We start from the raw sequence: 18448 nt of genomic DNA on the forward strand, positions 1-18448 counted from the left end.
TCAAGTTCAAACCAGCCATTTCAAGTAAGCATTTATTTCAATGAAGTTTCATATGATGGCGGTTGTTGTTGTTGTCATTGTTGTTGTTGTTGTTGTTGTTGTTGTTTGAATGGACAAACTGGTGACTTTTTATTTTTTAGTACGTGTTGTATTTGTTTGAAATGGAGCTTAGATGAAAGGTAAGGCTAGGGAATACTTTGTAATTAAAGCACTTGCCTGTGCAAGCCAAAGTGTGAATCCTGGAATTTGATCCTGTATGTAAATGCCAGGTGGAATGGCAGCCTTCCTATAATTTTTAATTCTTAAGAGGCAGAGACGGGGCACTGGGTAACTCCAGTCTTATTTAGCAAAGCTCGATCCAGTTTCTTCACTCTGTGAATAGAGTAGAGAGGGATTGAGGAAGATCCCCAGCATCAGCCTGGGAACCCAGTAATAAATAAGTTTTTGGTTGGTGTGGTGGTTTGAATAGGTATGGTCCCCTATAGATTCATGTGTTTGGATGCTTGGCCTGTAGGAATGACACTATTAGGAGGTGTGGCCCTGTTGGAGGAAGTGTGGCTCTCTTGGATAAGTGTGACCGAAGTTAGGGGGAAGTGTGTCACTGAGAAGGTGAGGTGCAAGGCCTTAGAATGCTCATGTTTCACCTGCTGAAACACATTCCTGTCCCCTTGCTGCTTTGGATCAATATATAAAACCCTTGACTCCTCCAGCACCGCGTCTTCCTGCACGCTGCCATGCTTCCCATCATGACAGTAATGGACTAAACCTCTCAAACTGTAACCAGTCTCAAATTTAATCTTTTCCTTTATAAGAATTTGCCTTGATCGGGTTGGGGATTTATCAGTTAGGTGCTTGCTTACAAGCACAAGGCCCTGTTGGTCCCCAGCTTCAAAAGAAAAAAAAAAAAAAATTGCCTTGATCATGGTGTCTTCAGCAATAAAGCCCAACTAAGGCCATAGGGATGTTGGTTTAACTGCTTCTATTTTTACTAGGGGTTATAGCTAGATTTTGATTTAATTTTATTTAAGTGTATCTATTAAGAAAATTATCCTTTTCTTTTAGGTTTTCCAATTTGGTAGGGTACAGTTTTGTTTTGTTTTCATTTTTTAAAGATTTATTTATTTATCTTATGTATATGTGTAGTGCATTGTAGCTGTCTTCAGACACATCTAAAGAGAGCATCAGGGCATCAGATCCCATTACAGATGGTTGTGAGCCACCATGTGGTTGCTGGGAATTGAACTCGGGACCTCTGGAAGAGCAGTCAGTGCTCTTAACCGCTGAGCCATCTCTCCAGCCCCTCCTTTTCATTTCTTACTTGGTTAGTTGAGATTTTCTCTCTCCACCTTTTAGTTATTTTACGTGATTGTCAATCTTGATGTTTCTCGGAGAACTAACTCTTTGCTTCATTGATTCTGTGCATTTTTCTGTTTCCATTTTATTGATTTCAGCCTCAAGTTTGATTATTTCTGTCTATGCCTTTTGGGTATAATTCTTTGTGTTTTAGAACTGTCAGGTGTGCTGGTAAGTGACTGGTAGGAGAGCTCTCCATTTTTTATATAAGCATGTAGTGCTATGAACTTGTCCTCAGAACCACTTTCACTCTGTCCCCTAAGTTTAGGTATGTTGTGTGTTTGTTTTCACTTAATTCTAGAAAGTTTCTCATTTATGTCTTGACTCATTTTCAATCAACAGTGTGTTGGTCAGTTTCCAGGAATTTGTAAGCTTTCTCTTGTTTTTTCTCTTGTTTAATCTGCGGTAGTCAGATGTATGCAAAACATTATTTCCATTTTTCCCTATCTATTGTGACTTACTTGTGTCTGAGTATTTGGCCAATTGTGGAGATAGTTCTATGATGTGCTGAGAACAAGTTATATTCTTTTGTGTCTGGGTGAAATGTTCAATAAATATCTGTTTTATCTATTTGGTTTATAAGTCAGTTAACACCAGCATTTCTACGTGTAGTTTTTTGTTGTTGGGGATGACCTGTCTATTGGCAAGAGTCAGATATTGAATTCTCCCACTATCAATGTGTGAGAGTCAGTATGTGACATGAGCTGTACTAATGCTCTTTATTGACCCTTGTGTTTGCCATGATAGATTTAATAATTGTAATGTCCTCTTGGTGGTTTTTTCCCTTTGATTATACAATGCCCTTTCCTATCTCTTCTGATTAGCTTTGGCTTGAGGTCCGTTAGCTTTGGTTTGAAATCCATTTTTCTCAGATATTAAAATAGATACACTGGTTTGCTCTCTAATTCATTTGCTTCAAATATCTTCTTCCATCCTTTTTTTCTGTGTGATGTCTGTCCTTGATGTTGAGCTATGTTTCTTGGATATAGCAGAATGATGGATTCTGTTTTTGCATCCGTTCTGTTAGCCTGTGTCTTTTATCGGGCAATTGAGACCATTGATATCAATGAGCAATGTTTGTTGATATCTGTTATTTTGTTTTTGTTATAGTTGTTGTGGTGGTGGTGGTGGTGGTGATGGTGGTGGTGGTGGTGGTGGTAGTGGTGGTGGTGGTGGTGGTGTAGGTGGTGTATGTGTCCTCTTTTGAGTTGCTGGTCTGGGCTTATTGATTCTTCTATTTAGTTGGGTGCATTAATCTCTTTAGGTTGGAGTTTTCTTTATAGTATCTTCTTTACAGCTGGATTTGTAAATAGATGTTGTTTAATTTTGGATATATCCTAGAATCTATTATTTTCTCCATCTATTGTAATTGATAGTTTTGCTGAGTGTAATAGTCTGGGCTGACACATTTACTCTTCTAGAGCCTGTAACCATCCTCCCAGGTTCTTCAGCTTGTACACTCTCCATTGAGCAGTCAGGTGTCTTTATATGTTACTTGGTTTTTTTTTTCCCTTGCAGCTTTTAATATTCTTTCTTTGTTCTTTACATTTACTGTTTTGATTATTATGTGCTGAAGGGAAATTCTTTTATGATCCAGACTATTTGATGTTCTGTATGTTTCTTGTCCCTTGATAGACATCTCCTTTAGGTTACAGAAATTTCCATCTATGATTTTGTTGAAAATATTTTCTGTGCCTTTGATTTGGATATCTTTTCCCTATTTTCCTATGATTTTTAGATTTGTTCTTCTCATAGTATCCCAGATTTCTTGGATGTTTTGTGCCAGGATACTTTTTTTTTTAAAGATTTAACACTTTTTTGGAACAAACTTTGCATTTCTTCTATTCAGTCTTCAATACCTTAGATTTTCTTTTGTCTCTTGTATTCTGTTAGTGAGGCTTAATAATATTATTAATTATTGGGTTTTTTCGAGGTAGGATTTCTCTGTATAGCCCTGGCTATCCTGGAACTTACTTTCTATACAAGGCTGGCCTTGAACACATAGAGTCAGATTTGCCTTCCTCTGCCTCTCAAGTGCTGGGATTAAAGGCATGTGCCATACATTGCTTGGCTTTTCATAGAGTCCTTTTATTTTAAGATTTATTTATGTATTATATATGAGTACACTGTAGCTGTCTTCAGACACACCAGAAGAGGGCATCAGATCCCATTACAGATGGTTGTGAGCCACCATGTGGTTGCTGGGATTTGAACTCAGGACCTCTGGAAGAGCAGTCAGCTCTTAACCACTGAGCCATCTCTCCAGTCCCATAGATTCTTTAGCGACCCTATTCATGTCCTCCTTGAGGACCTCTAACATATTAATAAAGGGCATTTTAAGGTCTATTTCTTGTGTCTCATCTATGTTACAATATCTAGGGTCTGTTGTAATAGGGTTGCTGGGCTCTGGTGCAGAGACATCTTGTCCTGGCTACTATTAATTGTGTTTTATTTTGATGTCTAAACATCTGGGCTTTAGAAGATTGCTAATTCTAGATTACAGACATCTGTTTTTGTCTTTGTTAGTTCATGTTTTTGTTCCTTGTTTCTGCTACCTTTTCTGGCTCTTATTAGCTGATAGAGAATTCTTCTGGGATCTTGATTGGTGTGGTCACTGGGGGTTCCAGGTAAACTGTGTTAGATAGATATTGGAATCTGACATTTAGGAATGGGGAAGGTCTAAGTTGGGGATCCACAAGAGGGACAAAAGCAGGATCTGTTTAGTTCCCTAGAAATGGTAACAGAGAGTGTATAGAGGCCACAACAGGTGGTGTGCTACAGCTCTAAGAATGAGAATGGGGATTTGGCCTGGAAAAATGGAGGGAGAGGTGAAAATTTGCAGTTAGCCTATCTGCTACCCTGGACAGAGTGTCCCCCACCAAGTTTTTAAAGAAGCCCCGTAACCTGATTGTTTATTCTTTATCTTTTCTCCTTTTAGTTCAGATAGGCAGAAAAGGAAGTGTTTAAAATGCTTTGCTAAAATGCCAGGATAAACTAAATAAGATTGTTTGTGTCTAGTAAGGATTCTCACCTCCAGACAACTACTTCGTCATTTAAACTCTTTAATCAGAGGTAGAAAAATTTTAAATAATACAGTTCTCAGTATCACTTTTTTTGTAACAAAGAGTGAAGTACCAAGTGGAGTGCTTCTTAAATTAAAAATGAAGGTCAATTTAAAGTTGAATATATATCAAGTTTAAAAAAACTGTTAACAGTATTTAGCTAGCATTATTTCTATTTGTTTCAGGATGGAACTACTGAAATATGTTTTCTAAATTATTCTATATTTTTAAATTCAGAATTCAAGTAGTTTTCCTAAATTTATTAATTCAAAATTTTGTTGATCTTTTATGCCTTAATATTTTTAGTATGTGGAATATACGAGCTAAACATTTATGTACAGCTATTATAAAGAAGTATAAGTAAGTATATAGACTGACAAGTTATACTTACTGTCTTAGTTAGGGTTACTATTGCCGTGATGGAACACCATGATCAAAAAGCAAGTTGGGGAGGAAAGAGTTTATTTGGCTTATACTGACACAGCACTGTTCATCATGGAAGAAAGTCAGGACAGAAACTCAAACAGGCCAGGAACATGTGGGCAGGAGCTGATACAGAGGACATGGGGGGGGGGTGCTGCTTATTGACTTGATCCCCCAGACTTGCTCATCCTGCTTTCCTATAGAATCCAGAACCACCAGCCCAGGTGTGGCACACATACAATGAGCTGGGTTCTTCCCATCTATCAGTAATTAAGAAAATGCCTACAGGCTTATGTACAGCCCAATCTTTTTTTTTTTTTAATGCTTTTTTTTTTTATTAACTTGAGTATTTTTATTTACTTTTCAAGTGTTATTCCCTTTCCCGGTTTCAGGGCAAACATCCCCTCCCCTCCCCTTCATATGGGTGTTTCCCCTCCAACCCTCCCCTGATTGCTGCCCTCTCCCCAACAGTCTAGTTCATTGGGGGTTCAGTCTTAGCAGGACCAGGCTTCCCTTCCACTGGTGCTCTTACTAGGATATTCATTGGCTACCTGAGGTCAGAGTCTGAAATTAGTCCATGGTATAGTCTTTTGGGTAGTGGCTTAGTCCTGGGCTCTGGTTTGGTTGGCATGCAACCAAATCTTATGGAGGCATATTCTCACTTACATATTTAGGAATACATACACCATACACGTGTGCATACATACATACATACATACATACATACATATGTATATGCCTATATGTGACAATTGATGAAAAGAGAGGCCATGAGTTTGAAAGATGACAAGGACAGAGGTATATGGTGGAAGGATTTAGGAGAAAAGGGGAGGGGGAAGTGATTGTCATAATAATCCTCAAAATATAAGGAAGAATTTTTTTTAAAGAAAATATGACCAAAGAAAAAATATGATCAAAAAAAGAAGAGGTTTTAGTGAACTACAACCACAACAAAGTAGGAACAACTTGATGGTTTAATACTTAAACTGAAAACAAGATCAAAACCCAGCATGGGGAGTAATTACTTATAATCCCAGAAATATTGAGAGTTCAAGGCCAGTCTGGCCTATATACTGAGACCCTGTCTCAAAAGTAAAGTAGCAAAAAAATCATGATATAAAATAATTTGAGGACAAAAAGGTTTTGTTTCCCTAGACTTCTGTCATGTTCTCATAGCACAGTGGTCCCAACTTTCCTAATGCTTAAACACTTACAGTTCCTCAGCGGTGTGGTGACCCCTACTCATAGTTATTACTTCATAACTGTAATTTTGTTACTATTACAAATTACAGTGTAAATACGTGATACTTCATTCCCAAAGGGTCAGGTTGAGGAACATTGTCATAAAAATGTTTTATTTCTGTGATCATATAATTCCATTTTTATGTTACATTTTACTAATTTTATGAGGAGATAAAAATTTGGCATAGGCTAGAGCCATTTTTGGAGAGAGAACCTCAATTGAGACAATGCCCACACCAGATTTGCCTGTAGGCAAGCCTGTGTGGTGAATTTTCTTGATAATTGATGTAGGTGGGCCCATTCCACACAACGTGATGACATCCCTTCGTGGGTGAACCTGGATGATATAAAAAAGCAGGCTGAGCAAACAATGAGGAACAAGCCAAGAAGCAGCATTCTTCCAAGGCCTCTGTATCACTTCTTGCTTCCAAGTTCCTATCATACTTGAGTTCCTGCCCTGATTTCCATCAATGATGGTGTACAACTTATAAGATGAAATAAACTCTTTACTCTCCAAGTTGCTTTGGTCATGGTGTTTCATCAACAATAGAAACCACAATTTAGGCCGGGGCGGTGACCGGCTTGGGCGGGTGGCAAGCAGGCCATGCGGACGGCTGGCGACCCGGGACCCCACGGCCCTGCGCTCGTCCCTCGCGCCGCGGTATCCGGGAGCCGGCGGGCCTAGCGGCGGCCTTTGTTCCCTACATCGCCGTCTGCCGAGCTCCGGCCGGCGCGGATGCAGCTGCTCCGCCTGGGCTCGCGCTCGGGGCTGGAGGAGGAGCGGCAGCTCCAGGCGGCATGCGATGGGGAACTGCTGCTGGACGCAATGCTTCGGGCTGCTCCGGGAAGCGGGTCGGCTGCAGCGAGCGGGCGGAGGATCAACGTATTTTAGAACATGCCCAAGAGGAGAGCACTTGACCATAGAGTATGAGAATCTTGTGGAGAGCGATGAGGGGGAGAGCCCAGGAAGCAGCCATAGGCCACTTACTGAGGAAGAAATCGTTGACTTACAAGAGAGGCATTATGACTCTATTGCGGAGAAGCAGAAAGACGTGGATAGGGAACTCCAGAGGGAGTTAGCCTTACAAGAGGAGAAGTTAAGACTAGAAGAAGAAGCTTTATACGCTGCCCAGCGTGAAGCAGCCAGGGCAGCGAGGCAGCGAAAGCTCCTGGAGCAAGAGAAGCAGAGAACTGCCCCACGCTATCATCCCAGCAGTGGAGACTGTCAAAGTGCAGGACCAGAAGACGACTTTGAAGCTTCCTCAAGAAATATAAAGTCACAGTATGAAGTTTTTCGAAGTAGTAGACTCTCATCTGACGCCACAGTGTTGACACCAAATAAGGAAAGCAGCTGTGACCTAATGACCAAAACCAAATCAACCAGTGGGAATGACGACAGCACCTCCTTAGACCTGGAGTGGGAAGATGAAGAAGGAATGACTAGGATGCTGCCCATGAGAGAGCGCTCCAAGACAGAGGCAGCGCTGAAGTGCAGCAGCAAGAAGCGCAGCAACCCCACGTCCGCCTCCGATGACTCCAACGGGCTGGAGTGGGAGAACGACTTTGTCAGTGCCGAGATAGACGACAACGGCAATTCTGAGTACGCGGGGTTTGTGAATCCTGTGTTGGACCTGTCGGAGTCCGCCATCAAGCAGTCTGATACAGATCAGCAGATCCGGTAGGGTGAAGCTGTGACCTTACTCACCAAACGTTAACAATCAGCTAGAATGTACAGGTGGCACGCCCCGGCTCTTTGTGAGGGCAGCAAAACACCACGTGACAGATGCTTGTGTTCCTGGAGGGACAGCTGAGCGCTCCAGTCGGGTGTGAGCGCAGCATCTGCCTTCTGCGTCCCAGGACCGACTCAGTGATTCTGACATATCAGACACTCATGCCTTTCTGTTCACCCGTCAGGTTCTGCACCTTAAGTCCGCATTCGTTCTCCTCTGAGCACTTCACCCCGCCTATCTTCCTATATAACGATCTGACAGTGTTTTTGTTAGTTCAGCATACGTACAGGCAGCGCGGAGGGAGGTAACCCAGGAGGTGACCTTCCAGCAGAGGCTGCTTTGGTTAAGCTTTACTCTTCTTGTCTTGTAGACAGCAGGAATTGAGATGACTCAGCATACTGATGTATGGACACACACACGCACACACACGCACACACACACACACACACACACACACACACACACACACACATGCACACACACACACACGCACACACACGCACACACACACACACACACACACACACACACACACACACACACACACACACACACACACGCACACACACGCACACGCACACGCGACATCCTAAGCCCATCTGGTGACAGGATTAAAGATGCTTCCAGAGTTTGGACACTTAGAGTTGGTATATGAAAACTAATATAAAAAAAGAGTTTAAAATTTTTACTTCCTTTCACATGCCATTGTATTGGCTTTAAATTGAGATTTTAAGTTTTCACTTTCTATTTTTTTAAAAATTCTATATTGCCAGTGAGCATCTTTTGAAGATTTTTACACAGAATATATTCGTGAGGATTTAAGAAGACATTAAAATATTAGTATCAGTAAATAAACCTTTCTGATATGAAAGGTCCCATTGTATTACCTTTCTCTTCTGCCTTGTAGTATACATAAGGCCAGGGGATGGGACTAAATGGCATATTGAAGACCCATGTCTGAATCTAGAGAAGGCCAGGGCTGGGAAGTGTTTCCTAACTGCGTTCCTTGCTTTGGCTGAGGACTGAGTGACACGGCATTCTGTCTCCCTTGCTGTTTTTCTCTCCTCAGCAGCGATGGCACATGCTTTCAGCAGTACAGGGCGGTCCAGGTAGAAATAGTCAAGTTCTTGCTGTGCGTGAAAACTTACGTGGCCCTTTCAATATTTGAACTGCTATACGATGACATCTGTAATCTTGTCATTTTTAAATCTCATACAAATAAATATTCTTTGATATGTAAATATGCATTAGGTTATGCTATTATTTATATCTATCTTAAGATTTAAATTGTAGGTGTGTCATGGAAATGATTTAAAGGCACTCTGTTCACATTGCCTGTGTTCATGCTTTCTAAGGTTTATATTACATCAGATGTATATTTTTGGTTTGGCATAAGCTACTGTAGTAATTTTCTTGGCTTTTTGTTCATAAAGAATTTTCTGAAGGAATGGTAACCTTTCAAGGATTGTGAATAAACATTTTTACAATTAAAAAAAAAAGAAACCACAATTTAGATATTACCTTCTTGAGATGAGAAATTTTAATCAAATTTTTAACTTTGTAATTTGAATACAATTCCTTGGTAATCAGAAAATTATGTTTACACAAAGACAAGAGATAACCATCTGAAATGATCTATTCTGTCAGGCCCAGATTGACTTCTAGAGTAATATATTTAAACCTCTGAAACTAGTCAAATACTAATATCAAGGTTTAACGTAATCTGTTATCTGATAATTTTCCTTTCAGAACACAAGTAATGATATTGAGAATCAGAAGAAGAGTAATCAAATCAGCTGGTCCATAATGAAACTTCCAGAAATCTAGGGGTGTCAAGTATACATAAGAATTGGGCATGGGCTTGATTTTTGAGTTATAAGATATTGAGTCATAAAATCTTGTCATCATTAAGGGGCATACATATATTTCTATTAATGGGTGTATATGTACATTTTAGACAATTTTATATTATCTTAATATATTTAGTTTCAGTAATGTGTTTTTGCAATATTCTTGTAGATATTTTTAACAGATGTAGCCCTGGTTCATCTTCAAAGGGACTAAAGAATGGCTCATTCAGTCCAGGTACTTTATTATTGTATTGTCTTTTTTTTTTAAGATTTATTTATTTTATTATATGTAAGTACACTGTAGCTGTCTTCAGAAACACCAGAAGGGGGCATCGGATCTCTTTACAGATGGTTGTGAGCCACCATGTGGTTGCTGGGAATTGAACTCATGACCTCTGGAAGAGCAGACGGGTGCTCTTAACCACTGAGCCATCTCTCCAGCCCTATTGTATTGTCTTAATGTTAAACATTTGTTTGTGTTGCATTTTTGTGTAGATATGTGTGCCTGTATGAGTTTTTGTGCACCATTTGTGTACAGGTGCCCATTAAGAGCAGAAGAGGGAATTGGGTTCCCTGGAACTGTAATTAATTAGTGGTGGTTAACCACCTGATTTAGGTGTTAGGAACTGAACCCAGGTCCTCTGCAAGGGTAGCAGGTGTATTTAATGGCTAAGCCATCTCTCCAGTTTCTACTATTTTAAACTCAACTATTTGGCACAATTGCATACCAATATGTTCATTATATTCTGGGTCTTTTTTTTCCACATATATAGCTCTTTCTAATATCTTCAAGCCTACAAATCAGCACTACAGAAATCCACCATCTCATCCACTGATTGCTTTGCCAAGCTTTTATCCTGCACCCAAATCTTCAGAGAGTTCTGATGTCCAGACTGTGTCTAAACCTGTAAGTTTGTTTTTGTTTTTTAAACTGTACAATTAGTTCAAGAACACATTGGAGAGAATATATCTGGCTAGAGTTGAAAAAGGTCATAACCAACTGCCATAATTACTCAAAGAAATTACTGTCATAATTACCTTTGACATTCTCTTTAGATTTTTTGTTTGTTTTGGTTTTTGTTTGTTGTTCAAGAAAGGGTCTTACTATGTAGCTCTAACTGTCTTGGAACTCACTATGTAATCCGGAATGGCCTTAAAGTCAGAGATCTACCTGCCTCCGCCTCCTGAGTGCTGAGATTACAAAGCATGAGCCACCGTACTCAGCTTCATTTTTAAACTAAATTTATTTCATTGTGTTAAAGAACACTGTTACACTGACAAAATTAGATAGCATAAAGTCAGTATATTGTGTGATTTTTATATTCCAGATACAGTCAAGTCAACACTACGGAGATCCAATGTCAAATTCAATGGCTATCTTGTCTAGAATGTTTTGTACCAAAGTCTTGACTATCTCCCTTTGCCCTTCCAAGCTCCAGTAACCCATAATCTACTCCAGGTATTTGACAAAGAGGTGAAAGACATACCTTTGAAAAAAGGCAGCATCCTTATCCAGTGGTTCTGGGAACCTCAATGTCCACATGTAGATGAATAAAATTAGATCCATATTTATCACCCTGCATGAAAATTTAACTCAAAGTGGATCAAACACCTCAATTTGCAACCTGTAACATGGACATCGCCAGAAGAAAACATAGGCAGTACTCTACATGATATAGGTCTAGGGAAGGACTTTCTGAATAGGACTCCATTTGCCTAGGAATCAAGGTCAACAATTGACAAGTAGGACCTCATAAAACTAAAAAGCTTATTGTACAGAAGAAACCCACAGAAAATCAACTTTTTAACAGAGTAAACTTAGGTGTTCTTAATTGGGATGATCATTCCAACAAGTCATGGCTGTTTATTCTTAAAACTATTTTCATTGTTTAGTTTTTAAATGTTTTAAGCCATCGTGGCGGTTGCATGCAATGTAGTCCTAGTTCTTGAGGGGCTAAGGGCAAGAGGATTGAGTTTGAGACTAGTCTCTTCATAGTAAGTTCGATATTAGACTGGGCTACATGGTGTGACTCTGTCTCACACAACCAAATAACCCCCAAGTACAAAAATAATGAAAGGCTTTTAATAGAAGTAGGAAATAGCAGTAATACTTAACATTTGGAAGGAAACTATTAATATGTGCAAGTCTTCCTGCTAAATACTATCTGTAATTCTTACATAATTCTTAAGACATCCTTATAAGGGAGTCACTATTATTCTGATTTTATGATTGAGGAAACTAAAACTCAGAGAACCTAAATGATTCACCAAAGAGCAACCAATAACTAATAGACATGGGATTTCAAGCCATATTATCTCAGGTTTGTACATATATCTGACCATACGTTTAAGTATATACTTTTAAGAAATGGAAGGATTGCCTTAGGGCAGTATTGTGCAGTAGTATAGCTGTGTAGACTAACTTTAAGGTCCCCAAGAGACTCCCAGCGGCTCATGAGATTAAAAATGTTACCAAAACACTGTGACCTTGCTCTTTTCCACCTTAATAGCTTTTAAAAGTCTCTAGGTGAAGTCAGGATAGAAAATGACAAGTAATTGTTCTGGAAAGAATTGCGAATATTGTGTGAGAATTTTCTCTGTTTTTTTTTTTAAATTAAAAAATATTTATTTTGTTGTGTATAGTGTTGTGTTTTCATGTATTGCCTGTATACCGCATGTGCTTGCTGCCTGCAGAGGAAAAAGAGGGAATGAGATGTTCTGGGATCTTCTGAAGACTGGAATTGAAGATAGTTGTTTGCTGATACTATGTGGGCACTGGGGATTGAACCAGGTCCTCCTGAAGAGCATCTACTGCTCTTAACTGATGAGCTCCAGTCTCTCCAAAATGTTTAGATGATCTTCTTTACCCAACAATTATTTCGGTCAAAGAAAAAGATTATTATCATAACGCTCCCCCTTGACTTTTTTGAGACAGGGTTTCTCTTTGTAACAGCCCTGGCTGTCCTGGAACTCCTTCTGTAACTAGACCTAGCTGATTTTAAACTCAGAGATTTCTGCCTACCTCTACCTCCAGAGTGCCGGACTTAAAAGCATGTGGCACAATGTAAGGTACTCATTATCTGTCAGTGTGATGCAGCTTAAAATTAGTAGGCTGGTTAAGAAAGATAAAAAAAAAAATTAGTAGGCTGTAGGACACAGGCCTTGATTTTTTTTTTAATAAACCTGGGCTTTAATTTCAGCTTCCTCATCATGAACAGGATAGTTAGAACAGGATACTTAGAGCCTTATTTAACCACACTAACTACCTATTTTTAAAATGGAGTATGTTGATGATAAGGTCTTTATTAGTACAGTTAAAACAACTACTTGATTTAATGCATGTAACATTAAAAGCGTGTGCGTCTGTGTGTGTGTGTGTGTGTGTGTGTGTGTGTGTGTGTGTGTGTGTGTGTGTGTGTTGAGACAGTGTCTCTTTATTTAGCCCTGAGCTATCCTGGCACTAATATGTCAACCAGGCTGGCCTCAAATTCAGAGATCCACCTGCCTCTGCCTCCTGAGTTCTGGAATTAAAGGAATATGCCACCACATTCAGCTACAAGAATTATATTTTAAATAAAAATATGGAGGGCTATTTCAGTTGGAAATATAAATAACTTGACCCTTAGGCATGACTTTTCCAGTTAAATAGTTAAATAAAAGGACAGGTGTAGTATTGCACCCTTTAATTCCAGCACTTGAGAGACAGAGACAAGTTTGTCTGTAAGTTTGAAGCCCGTCTGATCTACATAGCAAGGTCCAAGCCACTGAGGACTACATGGTGATACACACACACACATTCTCTCTCTCTCTCTCTCTCTCTCTCTCTCTCTCTCTCTCTCTCTCTCTCTCTCTCTCTCTCTCTCTCTCTCTCTCTCTCTCCTGTGCCTGGTGCCAGTGGAGACAAGAAGAGGGTATCAGATCCCCTTGAGTTGGTGTTACAGATGATTGTGAGCTGCCAATATGAGTGCTTGAAATCAAACTTGAGTCCTCTGGAAGAGCAACCAGCTCTGATCCTGCTGACCATCTCTCTAGCCCCAACACAGCAAGTTCGTAGAGGATCTTCTGGTAAAGAAGGGCAAAAGAGCTATAGCCACTGTTACTGTTATGTTAAGGCATATTTATATGCACATGTTGTATTTCATGAGTTATACTTATATCTCAAATTCTAGGAATGGGACGTTTTAAGTAATTTGTTCATTTTTATTTTTGTTTTTCATGATAGGGTTTCTCTGTGTAGCACTGGCTGGTCTGCAACTCTCTGTAAACTAACCAGGCTGGCCTCAAACTCAGAGATCTGCCTGCCTCTGCCTCCTGAATGCTGGGATTAAATTCATGTACCACTATAACTGTCTGTTTTAGGTAATTTCAATAGCTGTCTCCATACTGCTTTTTATTTTATATATTTGTGAGTGCCTGTGTATATGTATGTACAGTGTGTGTGTGTGTGTGTGTGTGTGTGTGTGTGTTTTGTACCTACAAACTCCAGAAAAGGTGTTGGATCCCTGGGAACTAGAGTTGTATTCAGTTATAAAGCCCTGTGCGGGTTCTGAGAACTGAGTCCAGATTCCCTAGCAAGAGCAACAAGTACACAGGACCACTGAGGCATCATTTCCCCAGCCTCTGTCCCTTTAACTTTCTAACAAACTGATCAGAAAATTTAGTGACAAAAACAGACATGGTGGCTTATGGGTGATAACAACACTCAAAAGACTGAGACAGGAGGATGAAGAGGCCAGTCTGTTCAACAAAGGCAGTTCCAGGCTATGCAGAATTATATTGGAAAAACTGTTTCATTCACTCTCCCTCAAAAAATAAAATAAAATTTAGTAAGAAAGTAAAATTCTTAAAGTGTATTCATCTCTCAGCTTGAATGTATAAGACAAGCAGACAATATCTTTGCACTCTCATTGTGAAAGTTATATACATGACAAGGATTAGAAACAAGAAAACACATTATATATTTTGATGTTTTGTTTTCTGTAGATAGTATAGTCTGTCAGTCAGGACCATATAATACATATATTTGATATCTATTCCTCATTATCACTGAATATTGTATTGAGAATATATTTCTTTGTCATTCATTTTATCTTCCTCAAAAGCATGAGAATGCCTAATAGTCTTTAAGCTTACTTAAGTATTCCTCCTTTGTTGAACACACAGGTTTTTATATTTTGATATTATAAATATTCTGTTAAACTTTTATTTCCTTAACTCAGATTCTTAGACATGAAATGATTATGTTGAGGGATATGAACTTTGAAAGCCTTTAGTATGTCTTGTTATACCGAAAAAGAAACCTGCCTTGCCAATGTTATCACTGCTGGTTTTTTCTTTTTATTTTAACATTTTATTCACGACTAATTTTAGTTTTCTAAGAAAATTATAAAAATAATGAATGCCAATATGCTTCTCACCCAGTATGTGGTCACTTTAGCAGAGAGGGGTAATTGCATTTCTGTTTTCTAACCTGTCCTTTTTGTAGTACTAACATGCCGTTCATTTACTTTTATAATAATTGACGAAATAATTTTAACATTTTACAGACCTTTTTAAAGACTTCACCACAAGATGATTCAGGTGCTTCTTCTGCCTCGCTGTTAGACTCAACCAAGGATATACCGTCCTCCAACGTACTGCAGAAGAGCACAGGTTTGATTTATCATTTCTTCTTAAAGTTATAAAAAGAGACTTCATTAATACACATATAAAAGTTCTGTATGGAAGCCTGAGGATGGGTTCGCAGGTAAAGGTGCTTGAGACAAACTGATAACCTAAGTTGGGTCCCTGGAACCCACAGAGTCAAACTCGAGAATGAACTCCATATCATGCAGAGAGATGACATTAAATAAACAAACTTAAAAGATTTTAAAAGCCAGCAAGGTGGCTCAATGAGGAAAGAAAGTTCCTTGTCACTAAGTCTGGTGATCTGAGTATGGTCTTTGAAACCACATAGTAGAAAGTGAGAACTGACTCTGGCAGGCTGTCCTCTAACCTCCACAGGTATAACACAGTGTGCATGGACCCACATACATACTTACACATAGTTTAAAGTTTTTCTTCTGAAAAATGGTATATTTTGCATATATTATATGGTGGAAATAGAGCTAATCATTCTTGAATGCTTCTCATGTGTGATCGGGTGTGTGTGTGTGTGTGTGTGTGTGTGTGTGTGTGTGTTTTATTTATGTGTTTTTTAATGCAGAAGTACTTTGTGTGCACATATACCTACATGCCAGAAGAGGGCATCGGATCTCATTACAGATGGTTGTGAGTCACCATGTGGTTGCTGGGAATTGAACTCAGAGTAGCTAGTGTTCTTAATCACTGAGCCATCTCTCCAGCCCTCAATCTTATATTTTATATTCATTATAATAGACTGTTTTCTTTGTGCTAAGTTAGTTTATTCTGTCCTCCTTGCCTTCCTTCCTTCTGTTCTCCTTTTCCTCCTCTGCCTTGCCTCCTCCGTGCTGGAATTAGAGACTGTACTGCCACGCGTGGCTGAGCTTGCATTCATTTACAATACTTGTGAAACTCTCAAGTCTTAATATAGTTTCTGTGAGTCAGAGAAGTCACCCGATATGTTAAATACCCTGTAAAATGTAGTTATTATTTGGTGACCATTAATTTATGCAAACTTTTTATGTAATAAATGATATATATGATAGCAAAATGTGATATAGAGTAGTATCTTAAAATGGCAAGACTAAAGAGATAGTGATTTATATATGCTCAGTACCTAGTACATATCCAATGAAGGAACAGAAATTGAACAATTAAAATTCTTTGTTTTTCATGAATGCTTCACTCCTTCTTTAAAAGGGGAACAAGAATACCCTTGGCAGGGAATAGAGAGGCAAAGATTAAAACAGAGACTGAAGGAACACCCATTCAGAGCCTGCCCCACATGTGGCCCATATATATACAGCCACCCAATTAGACAAGATGGATGAAGCAAAGAAGTGCAGACCGACAGGAACCAGATGTAGATCGATCCTGAGAGACACAGCCAGAATACAGCAAACACAGAGGCGAATGCCAGCAGCAAACCACTGAACTGAGAATAGGACCCCCGTTGAAGGAATCAGAGAAAGAACTGGAAGAGCTTGAAGGGGCTCGAGACCCCATATGACCAACAATGCCAAGCAACCAGAGCTTCCAGGGACTAAGCCACTACCTAAAGACTATACATGGACTGACCCTGGACTCTGACCTCATAGGTAGCAATGAATATCCTAGTAAGAGCACCAGTGGAACGGGAAGCCCTGGGTCCTGCTAAGACTGAACCCCCAGTGAACTAGATTGTTGGGGGGAGGGCGGCAATGGGGGGAGGGTGGGGAGGGGAACACCCATAAGGAAGGGGGGGAGGGAAGGGAAAGGGAATAACACTCGAAATGTATATAAGAAATACTCAAGTTAATAAAAAAAATACCCAATTTAATAAAGATGGAAAAAATGTAAAAAAAAAATAGTATATCTTGTTTGGATAGCAGCAAACGTTTACAATTATAACTAACAATAAAATTTAATATATAATTTAACTTTGGATATAGACTACAATGGCTTACAGCATCAACTCAGCTCCCAATCAAGGGGAGGAACATGGTTGGAAAAAAAAAAAGATACAGGTTCAAATCTCTGTTCTAAAGATTTTTGTGTGCTCTTTCAATCCACCAAGCTTCTTTTGTCTTACTTTTCTCACATTGCCAATATATCGTTTTATGTTTCTCACATAATATATTCATCCTTTGGACCCAGTGTGAGCCATTGTGAGATTGCTATTCTTAGGATTTTATCAAGGCAAAAGCAAAAAAAGGGAAAGTTGCCTTATAAGCTTTAAGTGATTTCTTAAAGTTTCCAATAATAATTATAAACATGTAATATGTTTAAAAGCACATCTTGTCTAGGATGGCCATGAAGAGTTCTTAGAAAAATTATATTTGTGTTTGAATTTGAAGTAGGGAAGTAGGATTTTTATGAGAATAATATTTTAGTTTTTTTTTAAAACCTCCAGGTCTGGAGTTGGGAATTTAGCTCAGTGGTAGAGCGCTTGCAAGGCCCTGGGTTCAGTCCCCAGCTCCGAAAAAAAAAAACTCCAGATCGGAATGCATGTATCCTATTCACAGAGATGCACAGACACCAGCTCCAGCACATCTGACACCTTCTTCTGGGCTTTGCAGGCCTGCATGGAATATACATTCACAGACATGCACAAACATACACATACATAAAAATCACAAATAAACCTTTAAGAAGTTATATATTTAAATAGTCTTTATTATCTGGCATTTTGTGTAATGTCACCTAGTGCAAAACGCCAACAATTTTTTTTATATTTATTAACTTGGGTATTTCTTATTTACATTTCGATTGTTATTCCTTTTCCCGTTTTCCGGACCAACATCCCCCTAGCCCCTCCCCCTCCCCTTCTCTATGGGTGTTCCCCTCCCCATCCTCCCCCCATTACCGCCCTCCCCCCAACAATCACGTTCACTGGGGTTCAGTCTTGGCAGGACCAAGGGCTTCCCCTTCCACTGGTGCTCTTACTAGGCTATTCATTGCTACCTATGAGGTTGGAGCCCAGGGTCAGTCCATGTATAGTCTTTGGGTAGTGGCTTAACCCTGGAAGCTCTGGTTGCTTGGCATTGTTGTTCATATGGGGTCTCGAGCCCCTTCAAGCTCTTTCAGTCCTTTCTATGATTCCTTCAACGGGGGTCCCGTTCTCAGTTCAGTGGTTTAATGATGACATTTGCATATGTATTTGCTGTATTCTGGCTGTGTCTCTCAG

General features: G+C 39.4%; 2 protein-coding genes and 1 long non-coding RNA gene across 3 annotated transcripts in view; all 3 read left to right on the forward strand.

Moving 5' to 3' along the window:
• On the forward strand, nucleotides 1-15760 carry LOC116888472. The gene is made up of 4 exons (XR_004386314.1): nucleotides 1-24; nucleotides 9830-9895; nucleotides 10434-10567; nucleotides 15207-15760. It is a non-coding gene; the product is annotated as an uncharacterized LOC116888472 (long non-coding RNA).
• Nucleotides 6651-8005, forward strand: LOC116888470 (AP-1 complex-associated regulatory protein-like). Its single transcript, XM_032889751.1, has one exon. The coding sequence runs from the start codon at nucleotides 6884-6886 to the stop codon at nucleotides 7760-7762; it is 879 nt and encodes a 292-aa protein (XP_032745642.1). The 5' UTR covers nucleotides 6651-6883; the 3' UTR covers nucleotides 7763-8005.
• A 1459-nt stretch (nucleotides 15761-17219) lies between the features above and the next one.
• LOC116888149 (zinc finger protein 280C-like) overlaps nucleotides 17220-18448 on the forward strand; it is a 20945-nt gene continuing 19716 nt past the window's right edge. Inside the window, exon 1 of the mRNA XM_032889478.1 lies at nucleotides 17220-17265. Coding sequence (XP_032745369.1) covers nucleotides 17220-17265 — 46 coding nt within the window. The remainder of the gene's footprint in view (nucleotides 17266-18448) is intronic.

The sequence above is a fragment of the Rattus rattus genome, chromosome X (genome assembly GCF_011064425.1).
Source record: "Rattus rattus isolate New Zealand chromosome X, Rrattus_CSIRO_v1, whole genome shotgun sequence".
Lineage (NCBI taxonomy): Eukaryota > Metazoa > Chordata > Mammalia > Rodentia > Muridae > Rattus > Rattus rattus.

Coding starts and splice junctions, on each gene's coding strand:
- LOC116888470 (XM_032889751.1), top strand. CDS start 6,884: ATGGGGAACTGCTGCTGGACGCAATGCTTCGGGCTGCTCCGGGAAGCG.